The 19676-nt window shown below is 42.7% G+C and overlaps 1 protein-coding gene across 2 annotated transcripts in view; it reads right to left on the minus strand.

Annotated features, from left to right (window-relative positions):
- Positions 1-742: 742 nt before the first annotated feature.
- The window catches only part of nfatc3a (nuclear factor of activated T cells 3a), a 60141-nt gene continuing 41207 nt past the window's right edge, over positions 743-19676 (minus strand). For both annotated transcript variants that reach the window (XM_037096618.1, XM_037096617.1), the window contains exons 7-10: positions 17996-18051; positions 17695-17821; positions 14581-15672; positions 743-3791 (exon numbers count right to left, since the gene is read on the minus strand). In XM_037096618.1, the coding sequence (XP_036952513.1) occupies positions 3715-3791; positions 14581-15672; positions 17695-17821; positions 17996-18051 (1352 nt within the window). In that variant the 3' untranslated portion in view covers positions 743-3714. The remainder of the gene's footprint in view (positions 3792-14580; positions 15673-17694; positions 17822-17995; positions 18052-19676) is intronic.

The raw sequence follows: 19676 nt of genomic DNA on the forward strand, positions 1-19676 counted from the left end.
TGTTGCTGGAGTTGTGAAGTGCAGCTGATCTACCACAATATTGTTCTCTGACAAAACCACTAGAGGGAGCCAGACTCCTGAATTGGTCATCCAAGCTTGTTTTAATAAGTAGCACACAGGGACCACAGGAGCATTTTGCTGTCCCAGTTGTATGATAATTACATTGATCCTGAATGTTTTTGTATTTGTTCATTAAATTAATTTCATGGAAGCCAATATTGCTGAAGTGTATCCAAACCAGTTCCCCTTACACACAGGAAGTGAAAGATTTTTTTTTAAATGCCGTGGGCAGCTGTGTTTACAGTATATTATCTCTGTTCTTTTCATTCAGTCTAACGTTTAGAGGTGCAATATGTAAGATTTTAGTTGAAAACGTTAAAAAATGTATCAATATGAACAACAGAGTGTGAAAAAATGGTGAAGTTGTGATGTTTATGAACCAATATTGTGTTGAAGAGACATCTGTTGAAGTCTGCATGCTACCACCAACACTCTCCCAGAGCTCCAGACTCCCAGTTCAGACCCACTAGCTTCAGGGCTAAATGGTGACAGCTACAGTGAGCAGCAGTTAGTGGTTATTCTGGAGATATGCTGCCCCCTGTTTGTCTGGTAATGAGCCAATTCTTACGTATTGCACCTTTTGTTAAAGAAGTACATGCAGTGCACTGAGCTGAGAACATGGGTTGGATGAGGGACCATCACAGACATGACACGAGGGGAGGAAAAAGAAGCAACACAAAGCCATAGCTGAGTTTTCTGTTTTATTGATATACACTACTTTAGAGCCTACAGTATGATGCAAGGTATTCCCTTTGAATAATTTCAAAAAGCACTGCAGTCTTAAAAATTACAAAAACATTTTAACATACAAAATATACAAGAAATGACAATACAAGGCTCGGTAAACATCAGCTAAACCTGTATTTCCCTTTTATTTTACAAAACATCGCTGTGTGTGTGTGTGTGTGTATACATATATATATATATATATATATATATATATATATATATATATATATATATAGTCAACACTCATACATGTCCCCAACCTTTTAGGAATGACATCCATTTCAAAGTATCAAAAATAGAGTTGTACAGTCTCTGTTGCTTTACCATAATGTAAAATGGGAACATATTGTTCGGTCTTTGGTTGTGACAGAAGAGGACGGCAGCCAGAGTTTACTGTCGATGCTGGTTTTTGTTTTGTTTCATTTTCTTTGTTGACTCAAGTCTTCCATCCAAGCTGCAGAACCAGCTTTATATGCAAAAAAAAAAAAAAAAAGAAAGCCACCTCCCTTCTCCCACCCAACCGCACAATGACCACCCTGTGCCCCCCCGAAAAACAAACAAATAATAATATAGTTACTGACTTATGTCTTAGTCATGGAAAAAAATAAAAGTAAAAATCAACCCAGAACAGCATACAGACACACTGACAAACTGGTTTTCAAACAAGATTTAAGGCATCCTAATAGTTTACATAGTGACGTGATAGTCTCACTATCTGAATGTTTTTTTTTTTCTTTCCGCTCTGTGAAGTTCATTAGCAACATTATTACAAATAGTTTATAATCTCATGTTTTCCTATTTAACGTCATATCTCACATTTGCTGCTCGTATAGTTTGCATAGCCTAAATACAAGTGTGTGCTTCTGTTGTTGAAAATAGGACTCTTAGAATTCCCGTCTTCTGTACAGCATATTTGGTACAAACACCATCCATTCATCCACACACACACTCACACACTTACACATGCACACACACACACAGACACACACAGACACACACACACACACACTCGAATTGAACCTATTAAGATGCTTGTACTGCGTCCTCGACAAAGGCAGATTGGCTGATGGAGAACTCCAGGATGCTAACAGAACCAATCAAGCATCTACAACAAGTCTACAGTCTACTCCTATAGGCATCAAGGTCTTTTTTGTCTTTTTTAAATTTTTTTTTCGTCTTTTTCTCTTTTTTTTAAAGGCATTAGGCAGAATTTTAATGCATAGCAGAATCATTTTCACCTGGAAAACTGACTTCACACCGTCGTAAGCGACGCTCCTCAGCTCCCGCGTGCAGGAGCATTATTGTCAAGCTTAAGGCAAACAAGCCAAAGGGAATCTGTCTCTGTCTACATTCACGTCATACCCGACGGAAATATTAATGAAAAGACGATAAAGAAGTCTTTGATTGTTAACAGCAAACGTTGATTGTGTTAAGCGGGGGGGATGTGGAAACTGTTGTTGGTGTTTTACCTTGTTCATTACATGAATGCAAAATACATCGACATCTTTTTGTATAAAATACTTTCAAAACTTTAGTCAAATTCTTTCCCACTATACGTCATACCATCGCAGGTATGAAGGCACACAAGGGCCCCTGGGAGATTTGGGGAGTTATTGCATGACAAGAATTTTCTCTGTGCACTCATGACAACACTTCTCTGTAACGTGGAAATAAGGGGCGTCTTCAAATATCTTTGAATGAAAAGTGATCAAAAGGGCTGAAAGAAACTGACACCATCCTTTCGTCAGGTTTCATCAGATCATATCCACGTGGCCAAAAATCTGTTTTAAAATATTACAGTCAAACTCAAAGCCAGCTGTGCAAAATGACAAAAAAAGAAGCTTTTGCTACCATTCAAAGCTGCTAAGTGTTAGTAAGGCATTTGTTCAACATGAAGAAGAAAAGGAAACACGGGAGAGAGGGGGGGATCTGGAGAGAAAAAAGAGGAGGGGTTCATGTACAGATATCTACACGGCTGCGAAGGTTACTAAAAGTTGTGGAATGTTGCAGGTTGCAGATCCCGGACCAGCACCGGAGGAGCTCGTCCTCGCTGCCGGGCCCCTGCACTCCAGACCTGAATGGTTTCATCATTTAAAAAAGGGAGACAGACAAGGAGCGGACGGCGGCGTCATCACGGGGAGCAGGACGGGACAGTTCAGCCAGATGTTCTGAGTTTTTTACGGAAAAGATTTTTCACTGACAGCTGAAATTCTGATCGTAATCCAATTGTACAGCTCAAAGTTTTGCCACATTGTTTGCAGATTGTTATCACATAAACCCAGATGGTTTTAAAGCATCCTCGAGTTTTTGATATCCTGATGTTTGCCTGAGAAACTTTGACTTCAGGGAACTAAAACCACCCTTCAGACCAAGTTTGAATCCCAAGTTCTGGCTTCCCGTGAGAGCACCGTGCACTCTTGAGTCTCTCTTATTCGTCTCAAGACGTCTTCATTCATATAGGTCAATGCTGGTGAGAAGGGGGACGACAACACACGCCGTTGTATTGTCTCCGCTATAGAAAGTAGTTTGAAAGGTCACACCTAATGAGGAGGGACAGCTCGCATCTCGACAATCTCGTTAATCCTCATTATTCTCCGACCGTTTTGAGCTCGCTGTGAATCGTCATGGCTGCATTCTCCCGCTCACCTCTCTGTTTAATCTGTGTGAAGGTGTGAGTTCTGTTTCTGTGTCTCTAACTGAGAGAAATAGTTTGAAATGAAATCAGAGGAGAAGGATGAGAGGGTCTTCCTGTCAGGCTGGAGGTTGAGCAGGTCCACGAGGCTTCAACAGAATCTCCAACCGTACTCTGTCACTGACCACAGTCTTTCTCGTCTCTTCCTGCCCTCTTGTCCCCGGGGTCCAGGGTCTCTGTTGGAGCTGTGGGGTCTGCAGGGTTAAAGCTGCAGGGGATGACCGCAGGCTGAGCTATGACTGGTTGTGTGTGGATGGAGGACCATGAGCGCCTGGGGACTGGGACATGTCTCTGCCGATGATTTCATTCACTGTGAAGGACAGAACAAACAGAAAAAACACTCATTATTATTCATTTAACACATAATTTACTTAAACTGACTCACATTTTAAACTGGAATTTAAAGATCCTGAAGCTCCAAAGCTTGTCTCATTCAAAACAGTTCTGTATCAAACTCAGCATTATTTTCATTCGTACTTTGAGGTTTACGCACACGATTTCCCACCTAATCCAGAAAAGGTCATTCTAGGCCAAAGAGTTATCTCCCTGTGTTGAACAAGGCTCACAGATTGATCCAGTATTTTATTTATGGAGGACATTCGATATGAGATGTTATCAGACAGTATGTTTAAACAGACATTACAAACGAGCACTATTCTTCACCGCTTCAACCATCTTGTTTCTGTTTTTCTAAAATGTAAGAAAAAAGAAAAATGACCACAAAAGATATAGCAATAATCAGAAGTAGTTTTCTGTCAGTTGACTCATCAATCAACTTCTAGCTGCTGAACATCACTGTCATGGGAACATTCTATTAAATACTACGGTAAAGTACGCTTGTCTGTCCAGCAGAGGGCAGTGTCGCTCCACACTGAGTTCCTCACAAGACTGAACGCAGGACCTCAACCAGCTGACAGCCCAGAGTGGAAAACTCAAACTGCCTGGTGAACCCGAAGTTGACTTAGTCACACCTCTGATGTGAGATGTAATCACTCCCGAGACGACAAATGAGAGAAACTCACTAAACTCATTAAATGTGCCAGTTCTGACCTTCGAGTCCAGCACAGCACGCTGACTTGTACAAACACACTCCTGAACGGCTGACCGTTACTTCATTAGAGCTTTAGTGATGGTTCACTTCATCTCCTCAGGCCTGTTCATGAGGTTTGTGAGTAACGGTAAAAAGGGATGTGTAAAACCAAAGCACCGTTAAAAACATGTTGTGGAGCCCGGAGTGGCACTCAGGCACAGCGAGGTTAATTACTCCACCGACTCATTTAGAGGCTCATTTTAAATAAATAACAGACAGCTCTTTTCACTGGCTGTTTTCCTGCCCTCGTGTGTGATTGTTTTACATCTGCTGCCTCCATTCGGTACTCACACTGGGACCACAAGAGATGAAGCGGGGCGCTTGTAAAAAAACAAAAAACAAAAAAAAAGATGAAAAAAAGAAAAGCAGCCGTGAAGTAAATCAACTTCAAATAGTTTGAGGAGGACATGAGGACAGACGGGCAGATGTTCAGTTGTTTGGAATTCATGGAAAATGTGATGTGAATGGTTGTTTTGTTTTTTTTGCCACTGTAACAACTCACGTGTGTTTTCAGTCCTTGTCTTCTTCATGAGATTTCTTTAAGTGGTTTGAAGGTGAAGTTGACGGGTCATTGAGCCGAAGTGTGAAATCAGGCTGGGCAAACTGGTTTGGGAGTGTTCAGCGGAGACCTCTGGCCCAGTTTGACACCGGGCTGATTTATGAGCAGCTTTGTCTGAACACGCCGTGTCAAAAAAAACCGCCACCTATTCCTGTCTGCTTGGACGCATGCACTGTAAAATCTCGCACTGTAGGCCATAATGAACACATGTATTACAGTAACTCTGGTGGGGGGGGTGACTCAGTCGCTGATGAGCAAATTAACCCAACCAAGTGTTTGCTTCACGAGGAAAAAGAAACTATATTTAAATTGGATGACACACAGAGTGAAACGAACTCTGTACAATTAAAACAAATGCATTCGTTACCTTTCACCAACTCAGTAAAATATCGAACTGCAGTCGTGCGATTGCACTTATTTCACTTTGAAACACTTCACCTCTTTGCCAGTTTTGGTTTGGTTCACGTTCTGTTGTTTTATTTGTGTTTTCTGCTGCTCGCTTTTGTGTCTGGCCACCATCACTCACATCATCCTGTTAGCGTGGGAGGCTCTTCCTTTCCCATGTCAACCATGTTCACACACACAATCACACACTCGCAAGCACCACCACACACTCAGAGACAACACTGTGACTATCAAAGCAAACATTGCCCCCTGTTAATACAACAGCAGAGTGTAATATACAGCAAGTTGGGCCAGTTTATCGATTTTGTCACTCAGGTCCAGTCATTAAGTGTGATGGAGAACGACAGATCTCTGTTGAAGGCCGTGACCTTTCAAAAGACTCGCGGTGCGACTCTACTTGAAATAGACGCCTTACAGCTGGTAAAGGGCCATCAGAGCAGCTGTACAATGAATGAAGAAGGTAGTAAATGTGCTTATTTTGTCCAAGCTACACACTGACTTTTGATGAAAAGTAGCTAAGAAATGTTTTACACTTCACTTTTAACACTTTTAATGTAGAGTAACTATTTAAAACACCATATATTAGTTTAAAATTGATTACATAAGGGTAATGATTTCAACCCTGATGAAGTCAACGTGTGGGTTAATCACAGGGCAGTGTTTACGGGCCGCCTGCACAGCTGAAATGTAATGTGGTAAACTCTGCAGCTCTGTCGACTGATGGGAGTGAATCTGCTCTAACACCACAGGGATATGAGCAACCAAGTGCGAAAGACCGACATCAAGTGGGCGTCTGCAAAACACATATCGCTTTCCGCTGAACTGATCAGCAAAAGCAAATGTTAAGCGTGCGACTGATAGATAATTAGAGAGAGACGCAGAGGGCAATTAGTATGAAACGCTCTGAAAGCTGGTGACTCTGCCAAGTGCAGTGTTTACCGATCCGTCTCAATCTGATTAATTCGATTTTGTCATTAAAAAAACACAGGAAGAGGTGTCCCCGCCACAATCTGTCAGAGACATTTTCGTCAGGGCTTCACTCTCGATATTACAGCTGCGCTCGATGTAAATTTGGCCGACTTGATTTGAAAGGAAGACAGAACTTATTTTGGAAGTGAATTCCCATCTCAGTCTCAAAACAGGCAACGGAAAGAAGGAAACTGTGCCTTTTTGTCTTTGCTATTTTCCTTCTGATTGGATTTTAGCAACTTACTGAGAGAGGAAACGATATTATCATGAAAAGAGAAAGACAAAAATAAACTTCTTTGTAATATACTAATGATTTCTCTCTCGGGGGAAGAGAAGTTTAAAGCCATAATAAAAGTATTTTACATAAAACACAAGCTTAATTTTCCCATAACAATGAGCAATGATCTACGGGTCGGATACAGTCATTCATTTGAAGCTTCACACATCAATAATCCACAAGTGAAAGAGAGGTTTGAGTCGGTCCGGGCCTCAGAGGAGTTTCATACTCTGATAGTGTTTTCTCAGATTTACTGGTATTGCTCATGACGCTGCGACAGAAAGACGGTGATTCAGCGCTGCCAGCCATAGTAAGTGTGTCTCTGAATGGCTCAGCAGGAGGGAGATCCTCTGCAGATGACTGGGAGGGGGGCTCCCTAGTCAAAATATACATCTGCAGTCAGCCGACTGCTACTACTACTACGACTACAAACACTACTACTAATACTGCTGGTGCTGCGCTCAGGAATGCATCCATCAGAGGGATCCTTTCATCTGTGTGCTAATGGCTTTCAGTGCTCATTTACTGTTCATTAAAAGGGCACACAGCGAGTGAGGCCTGTGTACATCATCTATACAGTGAAAGCATGCGTTCATATCAAACTTTAGGACCGAGCCTGTTTGGGTTTCTGAGGAACTGCAAGAGAACGACAGGGGAAGACTTAAATCTCTGAACTATGCTAGTGACAGTCATTTGTTGAACTAAGCATCACTGTCAGGGGACACGCCTGAGAAGGATTTAACCAAAAAAGAAAGAAAACCTCCGTTGAGAAAACAAATTGTTACTCTAGAAATAAATGTATTGTCAAACCTGCAAGTGCTAAATGAAAATGTTCTCCGGAGATTCTTTCATTTCCCCAAAAGAAAGTTTCACATCTTGCTGGAGATCACCAAGATCGGGTAATCTCACGTCTCCGTTTCCAAAGAGCCCGTCAGGGGAGGTATACTGAAATGATTTCCATAATGCAAAACAGAAGTGAAACAGGCAGATGGACATTCAGTATGATAAACATACCTACAGTCGAAATGGAAAATGGGTAAATATCATAACCCTGTATGACACATTGAAAAAGGTTCCCTGACCCTGGCTTAAAAAACATTACTCTGGCAGGGCGGCTTAGGCAAATAACTCGAAGACTGAGTGATTCTTGAGTCCAGCAAATGAAGACAACATGCCACAATGGAAAACATTTGTGCAGAGGGAACAGAAAGAAGCAAAGACTAAAAGTGGAATATCAAAGCGCACAGTTTCCACTCGCAGGGCCCTGTAATGACATGCACACGTCTTCACAAAGCCTGAGGTATGATGGGAGAAAACGTGAAGTAAAAAGTCCATTGAGTGATCACACGCATATTGGAAATAGATGGTCAGTTGATGGAAATCTTTCAGATCTGCCTCAATAAAGCCTTCTTTGCTGCGCGATGATCATTCTGTTTTATTTAAATTTTTCTGTAGGGGTAAGTGACTAAGTTGGTGAGGAGAAGCTCATTTGAAAGTGAGTTTCTCAAAGTCACTCATTCATGTGAATCATCGGTGGATTTCCCGTTTGATCTGACGGTGAGTGATTCAAAGAACTCCCGCCACTGATCCGGGACCAGGCTGCAGGAAGGAAAGCACTGGAGCCCAAACGGCCACCTGGCAAGATTGGCCAAGCATGAGAAATGGTAAGCATGAGAAGAAATAAAAATGACGCATCACGGTTCTCTCTGGAAAGATCACGTCTTCTCAGAAAATTTAAAACCCAACTCCCGACATAACGAATACCTATGTAACTATTTTGACTGAGACCAAGAGAGGGCTGTACATTCCTCACGGCTGAACCAACTGGACGGTGAAATGTAACATGAGTAAACATGCGTGTTGTGTTTACATCCCAAGCTCAGCTACTTCATCAGTTTTGGTGAGGATGGCTGAGCGTGAGCAAAAACAATGGAGGTGAAGTCATCTGTTTATCTTCATCATGGATCACTGCAAAAACACCATGTCTTAACAGTACACTGTACATTTTAAAAGTTGACTCTAAATAAAAGTAAGGAAACCTGTTACCTCAGAATTACCAAGTATAGTAAACCATTAAATGTCAGTTGAAGAAGCTAAAACATTTCAACAACTTAAAATTATGAGACTACTTTACAAGATAATTTGAGGACATTTTTCAGCTAAATTCACTTTGATTTTACTGTTTAGCAAGTAGTTACACGGTGAGAAAAAAAAAAATCGTGAATGGGAATGAAACATTGTGCTTCATTAAGATGCTTCGATAATCACATCATAGCCTTTGGAATCTGAATCAAATCTGATCACAAGGTGCCAATGGTGCAGGACTTTACAGCGGAGAGGATGTAGCTGATACGCATCTAGTGTCAAAACCACAATTTACACTCAAGTTTTTCCTGTCTATTAACAGGTGGAAATCGGGAGCTGATCAACCTAAGAACACGTCAGAGGTTTGTTTCTTTACAGAGTTTTGGTTAATGCTTCCTGTTCAGCGGGGACAAGATGCAGCAGTAAAACTGCAACTAACAATCTTTTTCACCACTGACTGATTGTTTTGCCAGTGCCTTTATTCATTCTTTACGTCCAAGATGATGTTCTGAAATAGTTTTTTTTTTTTCAGTCCATAATCCAGAGATACTCGAGAGAAAATAAAGTAAATATTCACATTTGTGAAGCTGGAATAAGAGAGTGGTTTAGATTTGAGCTAGAAACAGGTGAAGTCACATTTGGTCGTCTGCTTTACAAAAGGACAGAGTAGTAGAGTTTAAATCTCCTCAGCTCAACATTTACTAGCGGGAGTGAAAGTTACTTCAAATTATGTCAAGTACGCACTTGTGTGCTATGAGAAATGCATTGACTAGTATTCTTTTTTTTCTCAATGATCGGCTGACGAGCACAAATCAAAACTGACACTCAGACAGAGAATCGAGAACAGCCGACGATATAAAAAGAATCTTGGCAACATCCCCGTTAAAACTACAGGGCTGTTAATTTTCATGATAATATGATAAGTGTGTATTCAGAGTTCATATGTTGCTCTCAGCCCCACTGAGGGATTTCCAGGCTTCCCCTCCTCCTGTCTTAAGTAAAAAAAGCACGACTGGCACCATCTCCACACCAGGCTCCAGCCTCTGCCAAGACCGCTGCATTACACTCTCTAAGACCTTAATTGTATGGAAAGATGACACAGAAAGTCCATTTCCACTTGTTTCAGGGGAAAAGACCGGTGAATGTTTGCCATCGTTTTTAACGAGCAGCAGCAGCTGCAGCAGCAGCATTTGATGGAAACGTATTTTCCTTCCACTGTTGTTTTTTCATGCCATCGAATCAAGAGTTCTGTGTTATTACTCTGTTATGGTTTGTTAATGGCAGCATGAAGACTTTGACTAAAACGGCCCAATACACACACCTGCAAGGGCACAAATGCACAAAATGGATGATTTATTTGTGGTTGCTTCATACAAATAATCAAAGATAAATGAGCTACAGATATGTTTACATTTCTTCCTGGTTGTGTACACAAACATAAATTAAAAAAGATGAAAACGTAATAATTTTGGAAAATCTAGTTTGTCTGATGCAAAATCTCAAGTGATGAATCCTGATGTTTCATAAAAAGGCTGCTCACCCAGAGGATGGGCAGTTTAAAGTGATGTCAGTTAATGGATGGTTTTACTCTAATTGACTTCACTTTAAACTGTTATTGAATGACTTGTGTTGATGTTTTTAATGGTGGCCATTAAATTACAATTAATGAGGCAAGTGTGCCTCAACAGTACAAAAAAGGTCCATATGGACTTTTCAGCCCTTTCCAGAGGGAGAAGGTGAATCAAGATAATTCACAAAGGTGGCCAAAGAACAAAGGTCATTTCCGAGTGTAATTTCATGTTTAATTTCATTTGGGATGAAATTGGACTCATATTTCTTGCCACCTGTCAAAGGTAAATCCAGCGTTCACTGGCATATTTTCTGTGGTCTGGTCGTCCAAATCCTGAGGAAAAATATCCAAATCTTTTTTGGACCGCTGGACGTTGGCCTCTTCGCCATTCACTTGTTTAACTAATTAGCGGCTCTCTGCCATTTTTCAACATCCAGGGAGCATTCACAGAACAGCTGCCTATGAGGTGAAGGAGACTTAAAACCGAGAAGGCAGGATGTTGCTGTTCTCAGGGGGATTGGCACTTATGACAAGCCTCATTCATTACAAAGAGCTACTTGTTTGAATGTTAAAGCAGTAGTCTGACATATTCACTCTTGTGTTGAGAACCGCATGAGAAAAGCAACATCACTCTTATATCTCTGTTATAGTTAAGGCTTCAGAACTTAAAAAACTCAAATTAACATCTTATATATCCTGGCCAAACAACAAAAACGTATATTTATGAGATATGTCCCCTGCACGGACACACACTTGTACGTTTCACAACATCTATAGGAGAACTTGTGTCACTCCCTGTGTGTGTAAATGTGTGTGTGCATTTGTGCAGGCAGCAGGGCTCGGCCTATTATTAACCCTCAAAGCTGTGCTCGCAGTTTGAAGCAGCTGTGCGTTTGGGCATGGCAGGACCGACAAAAGACCAGCTTTTGTTGTGAACACACCGTGCACACAACCAACACCACAGTAACAGCCTAAACGTGCTATCCCTTCCCCTTTGTGCTCTGTAAACATAGAGATCGTCACATGCTGATTAATTAGTTAAATGCACAGTTCAGCAGCCCAGGGGCTTCAGGTTCTGTCACCATGACGGCTGTAATCATCGTCACAGGAGGCCCTATTCTTCAAGCCACTACTGTGTTTATGGGGTAACCAAACACAGAAGTTTAGAGGGCTTTGGCAAGCCTGGCTGACAGTCGCACTAGGGATAGACAGTAATTTATTATTAAAAGTCCATCAATCATCTGTACCTGCTTATCCGTAATTCCTGTAACAGAAATAAAGTGAACGGAACCTGTATTTGTTATTTTGGGTTAAGCTACTGACACGCCATGGTCTCTGCACCAAATGTGCCAACAGTGACCATGAAGAGCCTCTTTGATATAATCTTATGATGGCAGCACCCAACCATACGCTGTTCTGTTTTAATCAGACATCAAAGCAGCAGGAACACACACAATTTTTAGAGAACATTCAGTCATGTCACGCAGCTTTGTTGAAAAGCTCATTCTTTGCTTTTCCATGTCATTACCTTTGTTAAAAAAATAATCTTCACTCCAAAACCTCAAAAAATATAGCCTTTCAGCCCTAACATTTTCATATTGAAATATACTGTAATGATGCGGTATGCACTTTACTTTAATCTCAGATGCCAAGTACATTTCAGATTGAATGTCTCGGCTGAGTGACCCTGCAGTGGGGTTGGATCCTGACCTTGTCTGTCCATCTGTCTGTCAGTCTGTCCTCTTACCTCCTGTGTCTCCTGCGTTGCACACACACACACACACACACACACACACACACACACACACACACACACACACACACACACAGTACACTCACACTTCCATAACATCAGATACACACGAACACAATACCCCCCCTTCCACACACACACACACACACACACACATCTCAAGCATGGTCTGGTGTGCGTCACAAGGGCCATCTGCTTGCTAACCAGAGCAGTTTTATACACACTCACACTCATATTCCCTCTCATGCCACAAGTCTGTGATGCTACTTTTGCAGGAGTCTATCTTGTGCATAAAAATCGTATGATTTTGAAAGTATTTAAGGCAAAATTCTCCAAATAATGAACAATGTAATTTATCTGGAAACATTAAGAGGTGGAGAGCAGCAAGAATACAAGGTGGAAAAGGAGAGAAAGCTAAATGAAGTAAAGATGATAAAACCTGTTAAAGAGTGAAGTTTTACTGAACGGTGGTCATATCTATACACTGTCCTAAGACGATTATTATGCATAATAGCTCTGAGGTATCATTTTAGATTATATTTGAGTGTATGCAAAGATTTAACCATTTCAAACCACCATCATTTACATGTGAATTTACATACATGTGAATCCTTTATGCTATATGAACCTGTGACTTTCCCCTACACTGTATTTTTTTTGTATCCCAATCTGCCTGCCTCCCTGTCTGTCAAACTGGGGTGAGTACGGTCTACTTAACAGAGTGTGCTGCGACCTCCTAAAACTCAGAGCTGGGTGTAAGCTTCACGTTGCCACTTCACAACATGGCCTACAGAGCTGGGCTGGCACAGAAAGCTATTTTTAGCCACAGGCTCAAAGGGAGAGCTCACATTCCCAGCTGAACCGTGTCACTCACAAACTTTTCTCATACATTTTTTTTTTTTTGTCAGTGCAGCCAGCTACTTTCAGAGTAGCTCTGTGTCTGTCTTTTCACATGGGATGGGGAGCGACTGAATCTTAGCTATGGTTTAATGAGTCCATACATGCGTCCACATGTGAGTCTGTCAAAGGGAAAGAGAGAAAAAGCTTTATCCTCTGGATTTCCTTCACACAGGTTGCACGTTTTAATGTGTGTTAGCTTGTGTGTGTGCATAAGTATTATGCACTGATGAACCTCAGTGGTTGTTGGACTTTCACACATGACTTATTGACAATGGCCCTGCGTTAATTAGGCTGACCCTTGCTAGCACACAATATCACACCTCCCTGACATAGCCTCACCAGGCTATTTATTAACCCCAGACCTTTAGGACCCTCATTTGAATATGGCACTGGGGTTAACAAATCCAGGCGAGCTCTAAACAGCAGATAAGGAAGTAGACAATCTGGAATGGTTTAGACACACTCATTTTAAGTAAAGAGTTCACGGATGAGGGGGAAAAGCTGCTAAATGCACAGGCTGACTTCACAGTCAATTGTAAAGTTGACGGGTTCTCCCGAGCATGCTAATTAGTTGCTAACACACCTACACACATGCCTGCATACACACAAACACACACAGGATGTAATTACTGCAGCAGCACACAAGTGTCTTTGCACAAAATGATGCAATCAATTCCCTCTCCCCACTTCCAAGAAGCCAAAAAATACAAAGTGTAATTAATCTCCAAACTACTGCCAGAGATACAGAAGCTTAGCGGTTTACAATTAGGCCCTTTAATATGATACTATAGTTATCAGTCCTATGTGTCTATGTTACCCAATACTAAGTCACAGGACCCTTCAGTGATGAACCTGTGTACACAACTGTGCACTGCAGTGACAGATGGGACACTATCAACATAATCAGGCATCAAGTTTTCAGCCACTTGAAAATACAACAACTGGTGCTCCATATTGTTTTACATCATCAGATACAAATTTATCTTGTGCCTGACATATTGTAGGGTGAATTTAATCCCTCAGTGGCCGCTTGTTTTAGACTGAAAATTAGATTAATCAAAGATGAGTGTGCTATGTAAATAGCTTGTGTGAAAGGATAGGGTGGGGGAGGAAAATGTGATAATGAGAGCAGAAAGACGGGACTGACAGAAAACTACAGAAGTGCAATCTGAGCAAAAACAAAAGTGGAAGAGTGAGTGAAAGATAGATGGGGTGAGGGCTGTTGACCACTGGATGTCTGAGGGTCACCTCCTCTTTTTAATAGATTTAAATTGTTTGAGTGCTTAAAACCAAAATCTGAATACATAATTTCTGGTTACGGCCTCAATGAGCTTTAAGTTAAAACGACATTTCACAGAGGTTCTGTGCTATTTGTCACTTTTCATGCATTGACCAGTAATAGACGAGAAGACAGGTTGACCTCACTGTTCTCATGGTCTCAGTGCAACAACAAAATGCTACAGAGATAAATATGATCAATAAATATCCTACCATCGTCCAGCGTGATGTCCTGCAGGCCGATGGAGCGAAATGTGGGTTCCCTGTCCTCTGGCTCTTGTTTGATGTTCACACTGTCCCCGTCGGAGGGGAAGGGTCCCTGTGGGCTAAGAGGGTGAACCAATGGCCCTGCTGCTGCTGGGGACAAGCTGGCCATGACTGGGCTTGTAGCCTGGGGAGAAGGCTGCCCTGAGTGCTGCTGTTGCAGGGGCCCCAGAGGACTGCCACCAGAGGTGGGGGAGGATGAGGTGGGAGACTGGTAGGGTAGTGAGTGCAGCTGAGGGGAGGAAGGCCCAGAGTGAGGAGAGGGGATCATCCGTGGAGGAGGGGCACTGGATGGTGTGGGACAGGAGGCTGACCTTTGACTTACTGGGTGATAGCCCATAGCCCTCTGCAGTTGGGAGGAGTGCTGCCCCACAAGGGGGTGACCACTGGGAGAGGGTACCTGGCCGGGATTTGGGGAGCAGTGATAGCTTCCAAGTGTGTGGAGGTGTGGGGATGACGGGGTGAGCAGCGGTTGCTGGTTCTGGGGAGACCCAGCAATAGGGTTGGAGGCTGAAGAGGAGGGGGCTGATGGCGAGGAGCAAGGGGAGGAAGGGTACACCATTCCCATGCCCATTGGGTGTGATACTGTGTGGCTGTGCTGGAAGGGCATCCTCTCGTAGCCCTGAGGAGGAAGGCTGGACTGGCCGTTGAAGGGCAGGCTATGACCGTGGCTGTGGCTGTGCTGCATAGGCTGGTAGGAGGGCCGGGGAGGAGCAGGAAGGGGAGCAGGAGCAGAGCTCGGGTGGAACGTCATGTGGCAGTCAGCAGGGGGGTGGTGCAAACCGCGGCCCTGGAGGTGAGGCAGGTGCTGGAAGGACGGGGAGCCCAGGGAGGGGCAGGGGGCCTGCAGGGGTAGCAGGCCAGGTCCGGAGCCCGTGGCCAGGCCGTGAGGGGAGCTGGACAGAAGGTTGTCCGATGGGTGGCCCTGCTCAGGAGAAGGCAGCTGGGTGCGCACCAGACTGGCAGCATGTGCCAGGGGCATGGACATAGGGGGTCCTGCAGGAAGGTCCAGCTCATCTCTGTGCTCCTGTTTCACCATGACTGAAGGGAGAGAGGTGCACACACAGAGAGAGGGAGGAAGAGAGATGTGATGAAAGAAAAGCACATTGTCAGGCTATCAATCAAATGCTGCAGAAAGAGAAAGGACACGTCATGTCTAAATATGTCAAGTCACTGCATTGCAACATTGACAGTAGCACTGCTATTTTTGCTTCAGGTACAGTAGTCCGGTGACTTAAACCAGCCACAAAAAAGCAGTCAAGTTTTTCCTCATACTCAACCCACACTAATTCACTCAATGTGTGTCTCTGTAACACCTCAAAAACTATGTCATAACAATCTCAAGGCAGGGTACATAGTCTCTGAGATGTATGGACTGTGAAACGGGCTCCTTCCAGATGAAAAAAAGCCTACCTAAAAACTGAGTGACATTTAGATAGTAAATGGGGCCATTCCCTTTTACTGTGACAGCTCACAGCACTGCTATGTCGATCAGTAACCTATTTCCCAATCTGGTGCCTTGTGACAGTGAGATTTATTTTTATCCAGCTCTGAATCAGAGGGAGAGCATATGTTGTCAGTCCGGGTGCCATCATGTGAAATGCTGTGTGGGAGAAGAGCTGAATGCCCCGCAGCCCAGATCAGACCAACAGAACAAACGAGTTCACTGATCGTGCCCTCTGCTCACCCCCACCGTGCCTCTGGGATTGAGAGGGAAGGGGCACGAAAAGGCCAAACGTGGGTTTATTCTGGCTAAAAATGAAGCCAGTGGGGATATTCAGGGTGAGAGAAGGGTAACACACTGTGTATTTAAACACAGAAAATATCAGCAATTATACAGCCTCAAAACTGAGCATACATATGACAGGTTTACAAATAGTGTGCTCCTTTTTAAAGGTACGAATACACGCCAGAAAAGGAACGAAAGGCTTTCTGTCACCTAATTTTTTGTACAAACATGTTACAATTTTCCGCGCAATTTTCTCAGAATCCGTCCTTAAATTGGGCCAAGGCCTCTTCAGCCCAGCCCACGATAAAACTTGCCACAATAAAGAAGGCGGTGTCCGTGGTAAAGCTAGTGGTGTCAGCGACCCAGCTTGACTGACAGAGCAGGGTTACTTGACTCTGCTCTGATTGGCCGCCCTGGTCTGTCAACGGTGAAAACAGGAACTGTCTGTGCTGAGTGGGCGTGCTTGCAAACAGAAAGGCTGGGTGGGTGGAGGGGCAAGGTCGCTTGTATGCGGCTCACACACACACAAGCATACACACTATTGTGGTAAAACTCAGGGTTTAAATATGTTGCACAAAATGCTCACGTCATTATATTCCGCCAACGGTGTTTTCAGTTTGACTGGCTTCAAGAGGAAAATAAACGATAACAATATCGAATAGCAAGGCTGGAATTTGACTTTAATGAAAAACATAAAGGAAACTTTCAGATCAAAATATCACGCCTGCCGAGTTTCCCTACTGCTAAAATAATCATATCAAACCACAATTCAGGGTCTACGTATCGTAAAATTTTCCTGGATAGCAAAAGATTTGCATCATAAAAGCCCGTGCAAATACAGTACATTTGAGAAAAAACAAGCTTTGCCCGGGAGTTTGAGTAGGCTCTACAAAACACACAGTTGGCAGGTGTTAGTGTTATTGTTAGTGGAAGAGCCCCCTCGAAACCACAGCAATGCTTTCTTTGGAGAGAGAAGAGAGAAACGGGGTTAGTGAAGCCCCTGTGGAGAAGTGTGCAACACCAAGAGCACATTACAACTGTCTCTGCTGTCAGTCAAACTTCTTGTCATTACCTTGGGAGATTAACTACAGCAGGAAGCAATACACCCAAAGGAACACAAAAGTAAAGCTTGAGAGAATCTCTTTGTGTTAGTGTCTGTAAAATGAGCTGCAGGAAAACTACTTGTACCCAACAGCTTAAGATTAGCAAAAATGCTGCCTCTTTGTCTGACTGGTTTTGTTCCCAAAGGAATCTAAACATGGTAGCTGTAAGTTAAAACACAACAACATAATGTATTATCTAAATTCCTTTCAAATGAAAACCTCTCATCTCACCTGAAAGATAAGTGAAGCGTTGTGATTGGCTCCTTTTCCGCTTGCCATTGCACACATAAAACTGCACCTGCACTGCTGAGCCCACAGTCTTACTGTGGTAAGGAGGGACCTCCACCACGATGCACGACTACAAAAAAAAACAGGTCACATTATTTACATACACTTGTTGCTGGCAAAACATTATATACTATTCTTGTATGATTTAAAAAATGACAACAGACAAGTTTATTGTGTAATAAGTGCAAATAATACAAACATGGTGCTGTAAAATAACTGCATGGGTAATTATATGACTACTTACTCCTTGAGATTTTTCGCGGATTATTTTTGCCTCAACTTCCCATTGAGGTCGTCCATCTAGAGGGAACGAGTAAGAGGAAAATATAACATGTTAAAATGTTTCTGGAAAATTTTACTGTACACACTATATTCAATATTTTCCTCAATCCAAGCACTCTGTTTCTGTCCACAGAGTTCTAAGAAGACCACCAAACTTGACAGCATGATATAATAAAATGACTTGAACAATTCTTGAGTGCAGGTCTGGTTAAAGATAAACTGACTGACTTTTCAATTAAGAAGGACCAAGAGCTCCAGGAAGCAGAATACAGCATCAATGTACCAGTTTTGGGATAAACATTCATACAGTACAAGCAACTAAAAGAACACAGTTATAATGGACAGAGAAGTATCATATGGATTAGAAATTACAATGACTATATAATATAATTTGAACTGATAACTAAAACAGAAGCAGTAAAAAACCCGGGCCACATACTTTGGGCTCCTTTAAGAATGATTATCTGACATTTGTCGAAGTGACTTTTTTCATCTGGAGCAGTTCCCTTTCTCTGTTTTCCTACAAATGATGTCAGTGCTCAGTGCTTTCTCAAACAGACAGGGCTTAAGAACCACACAAGGCTTCAAAAAAGCACACCATTTCAATTTGTTCTGGAGAATCAAGACACATCACAATGATGTCATTTTGAAAGGCCCAGAAAATCTTCACAGCTATTAAATAGTAATCAAATGTCCAAATGTCCTGCTGTTTGTCTAGCCTGGTTAAAATTATGGACTGAGCAGTGGAATAATTGCATTTATTCTAAAATGCTTTAACACACTGCCAGGCTTCTGGCTAGTAAACATCCTTTCCAGTTTTCCTATGGGGGAACTAATTATTTGGCCAGACATCTTAAGGGCAGCTGCTTGAAGGGAAGGAGTCAGGGTGAAAACGTTGACAGGCTCAGTGTTTTCACCCAGAGTGGGTGGAAGGATTCACAGAAGAATACAAACTTTTGAAAACTAACTTAGCAGTGTATAGCCTCTCAGCAGAGGCAGTCACATACTCCATGGTGGAAGCATACTCTGCACCTGCATGGCCTCTTCCTCAAAACCCAAAGGATTCCCCCAAATACCGCTGTCAGACATCTGCTACATGTCTGCAGAGAGGACTAGCCTATATGTAAATACTAAGCACTCAACTGTAAGCCTTGTAACATTCAGCTTTCTACCAAAATCCACACTCCTCTATAGCTTTAAGTAGGCGATATACCTGTTCTGATCTCACCTGAACATTAGCCTTAATCATAGTAATCCACTTGCCCTAAAGAGGTTCTTTCTATTGCGAAGAAAGCTTAACTCATAGATGCCAGAGAAGGTTTTTTTCCTCCCCAATGAGCAAATGACCTTGAACGTCTTTGCAGCTGACAGCGCTGCATTATTACAGCGCTGCTTGTTGACATTCAACAGGCAGGAGCATGGGCCCCACATGCTCTGTCAGACAACAAGCACCGACAGGAACCTCATACCACGCTGAGACAATGACTCGGATCATCCAGACAGCCTGCACGCCCTCCGGTCAGAAGGGGGGAAAGAACGTGCGCCAGTTGTGCCGGTAGATCGGGTAAAAATAAAGAACGTGATTACTGTTTATGTTGTAACTTCTGGGTAAAAGCTCAGAGTTGTTTGGCTTCTGCGACAGA

This window comes from Acanthopagrus latus, chromosome 4 (genome assembly GCF_904848185.1).
Source record: "Acanthopagrus latus isolate v.2019 chromosome 4, fAcaLat1.1, whole genome shotgun sequence".
In the NCBI taxonomy this organism is placed as follows: Eukaryota; Metazoa; Chordata; class Actinopteri; order Spariformes; family Sparidae; genus Acanthopagrus; species Acanthopagrus latus.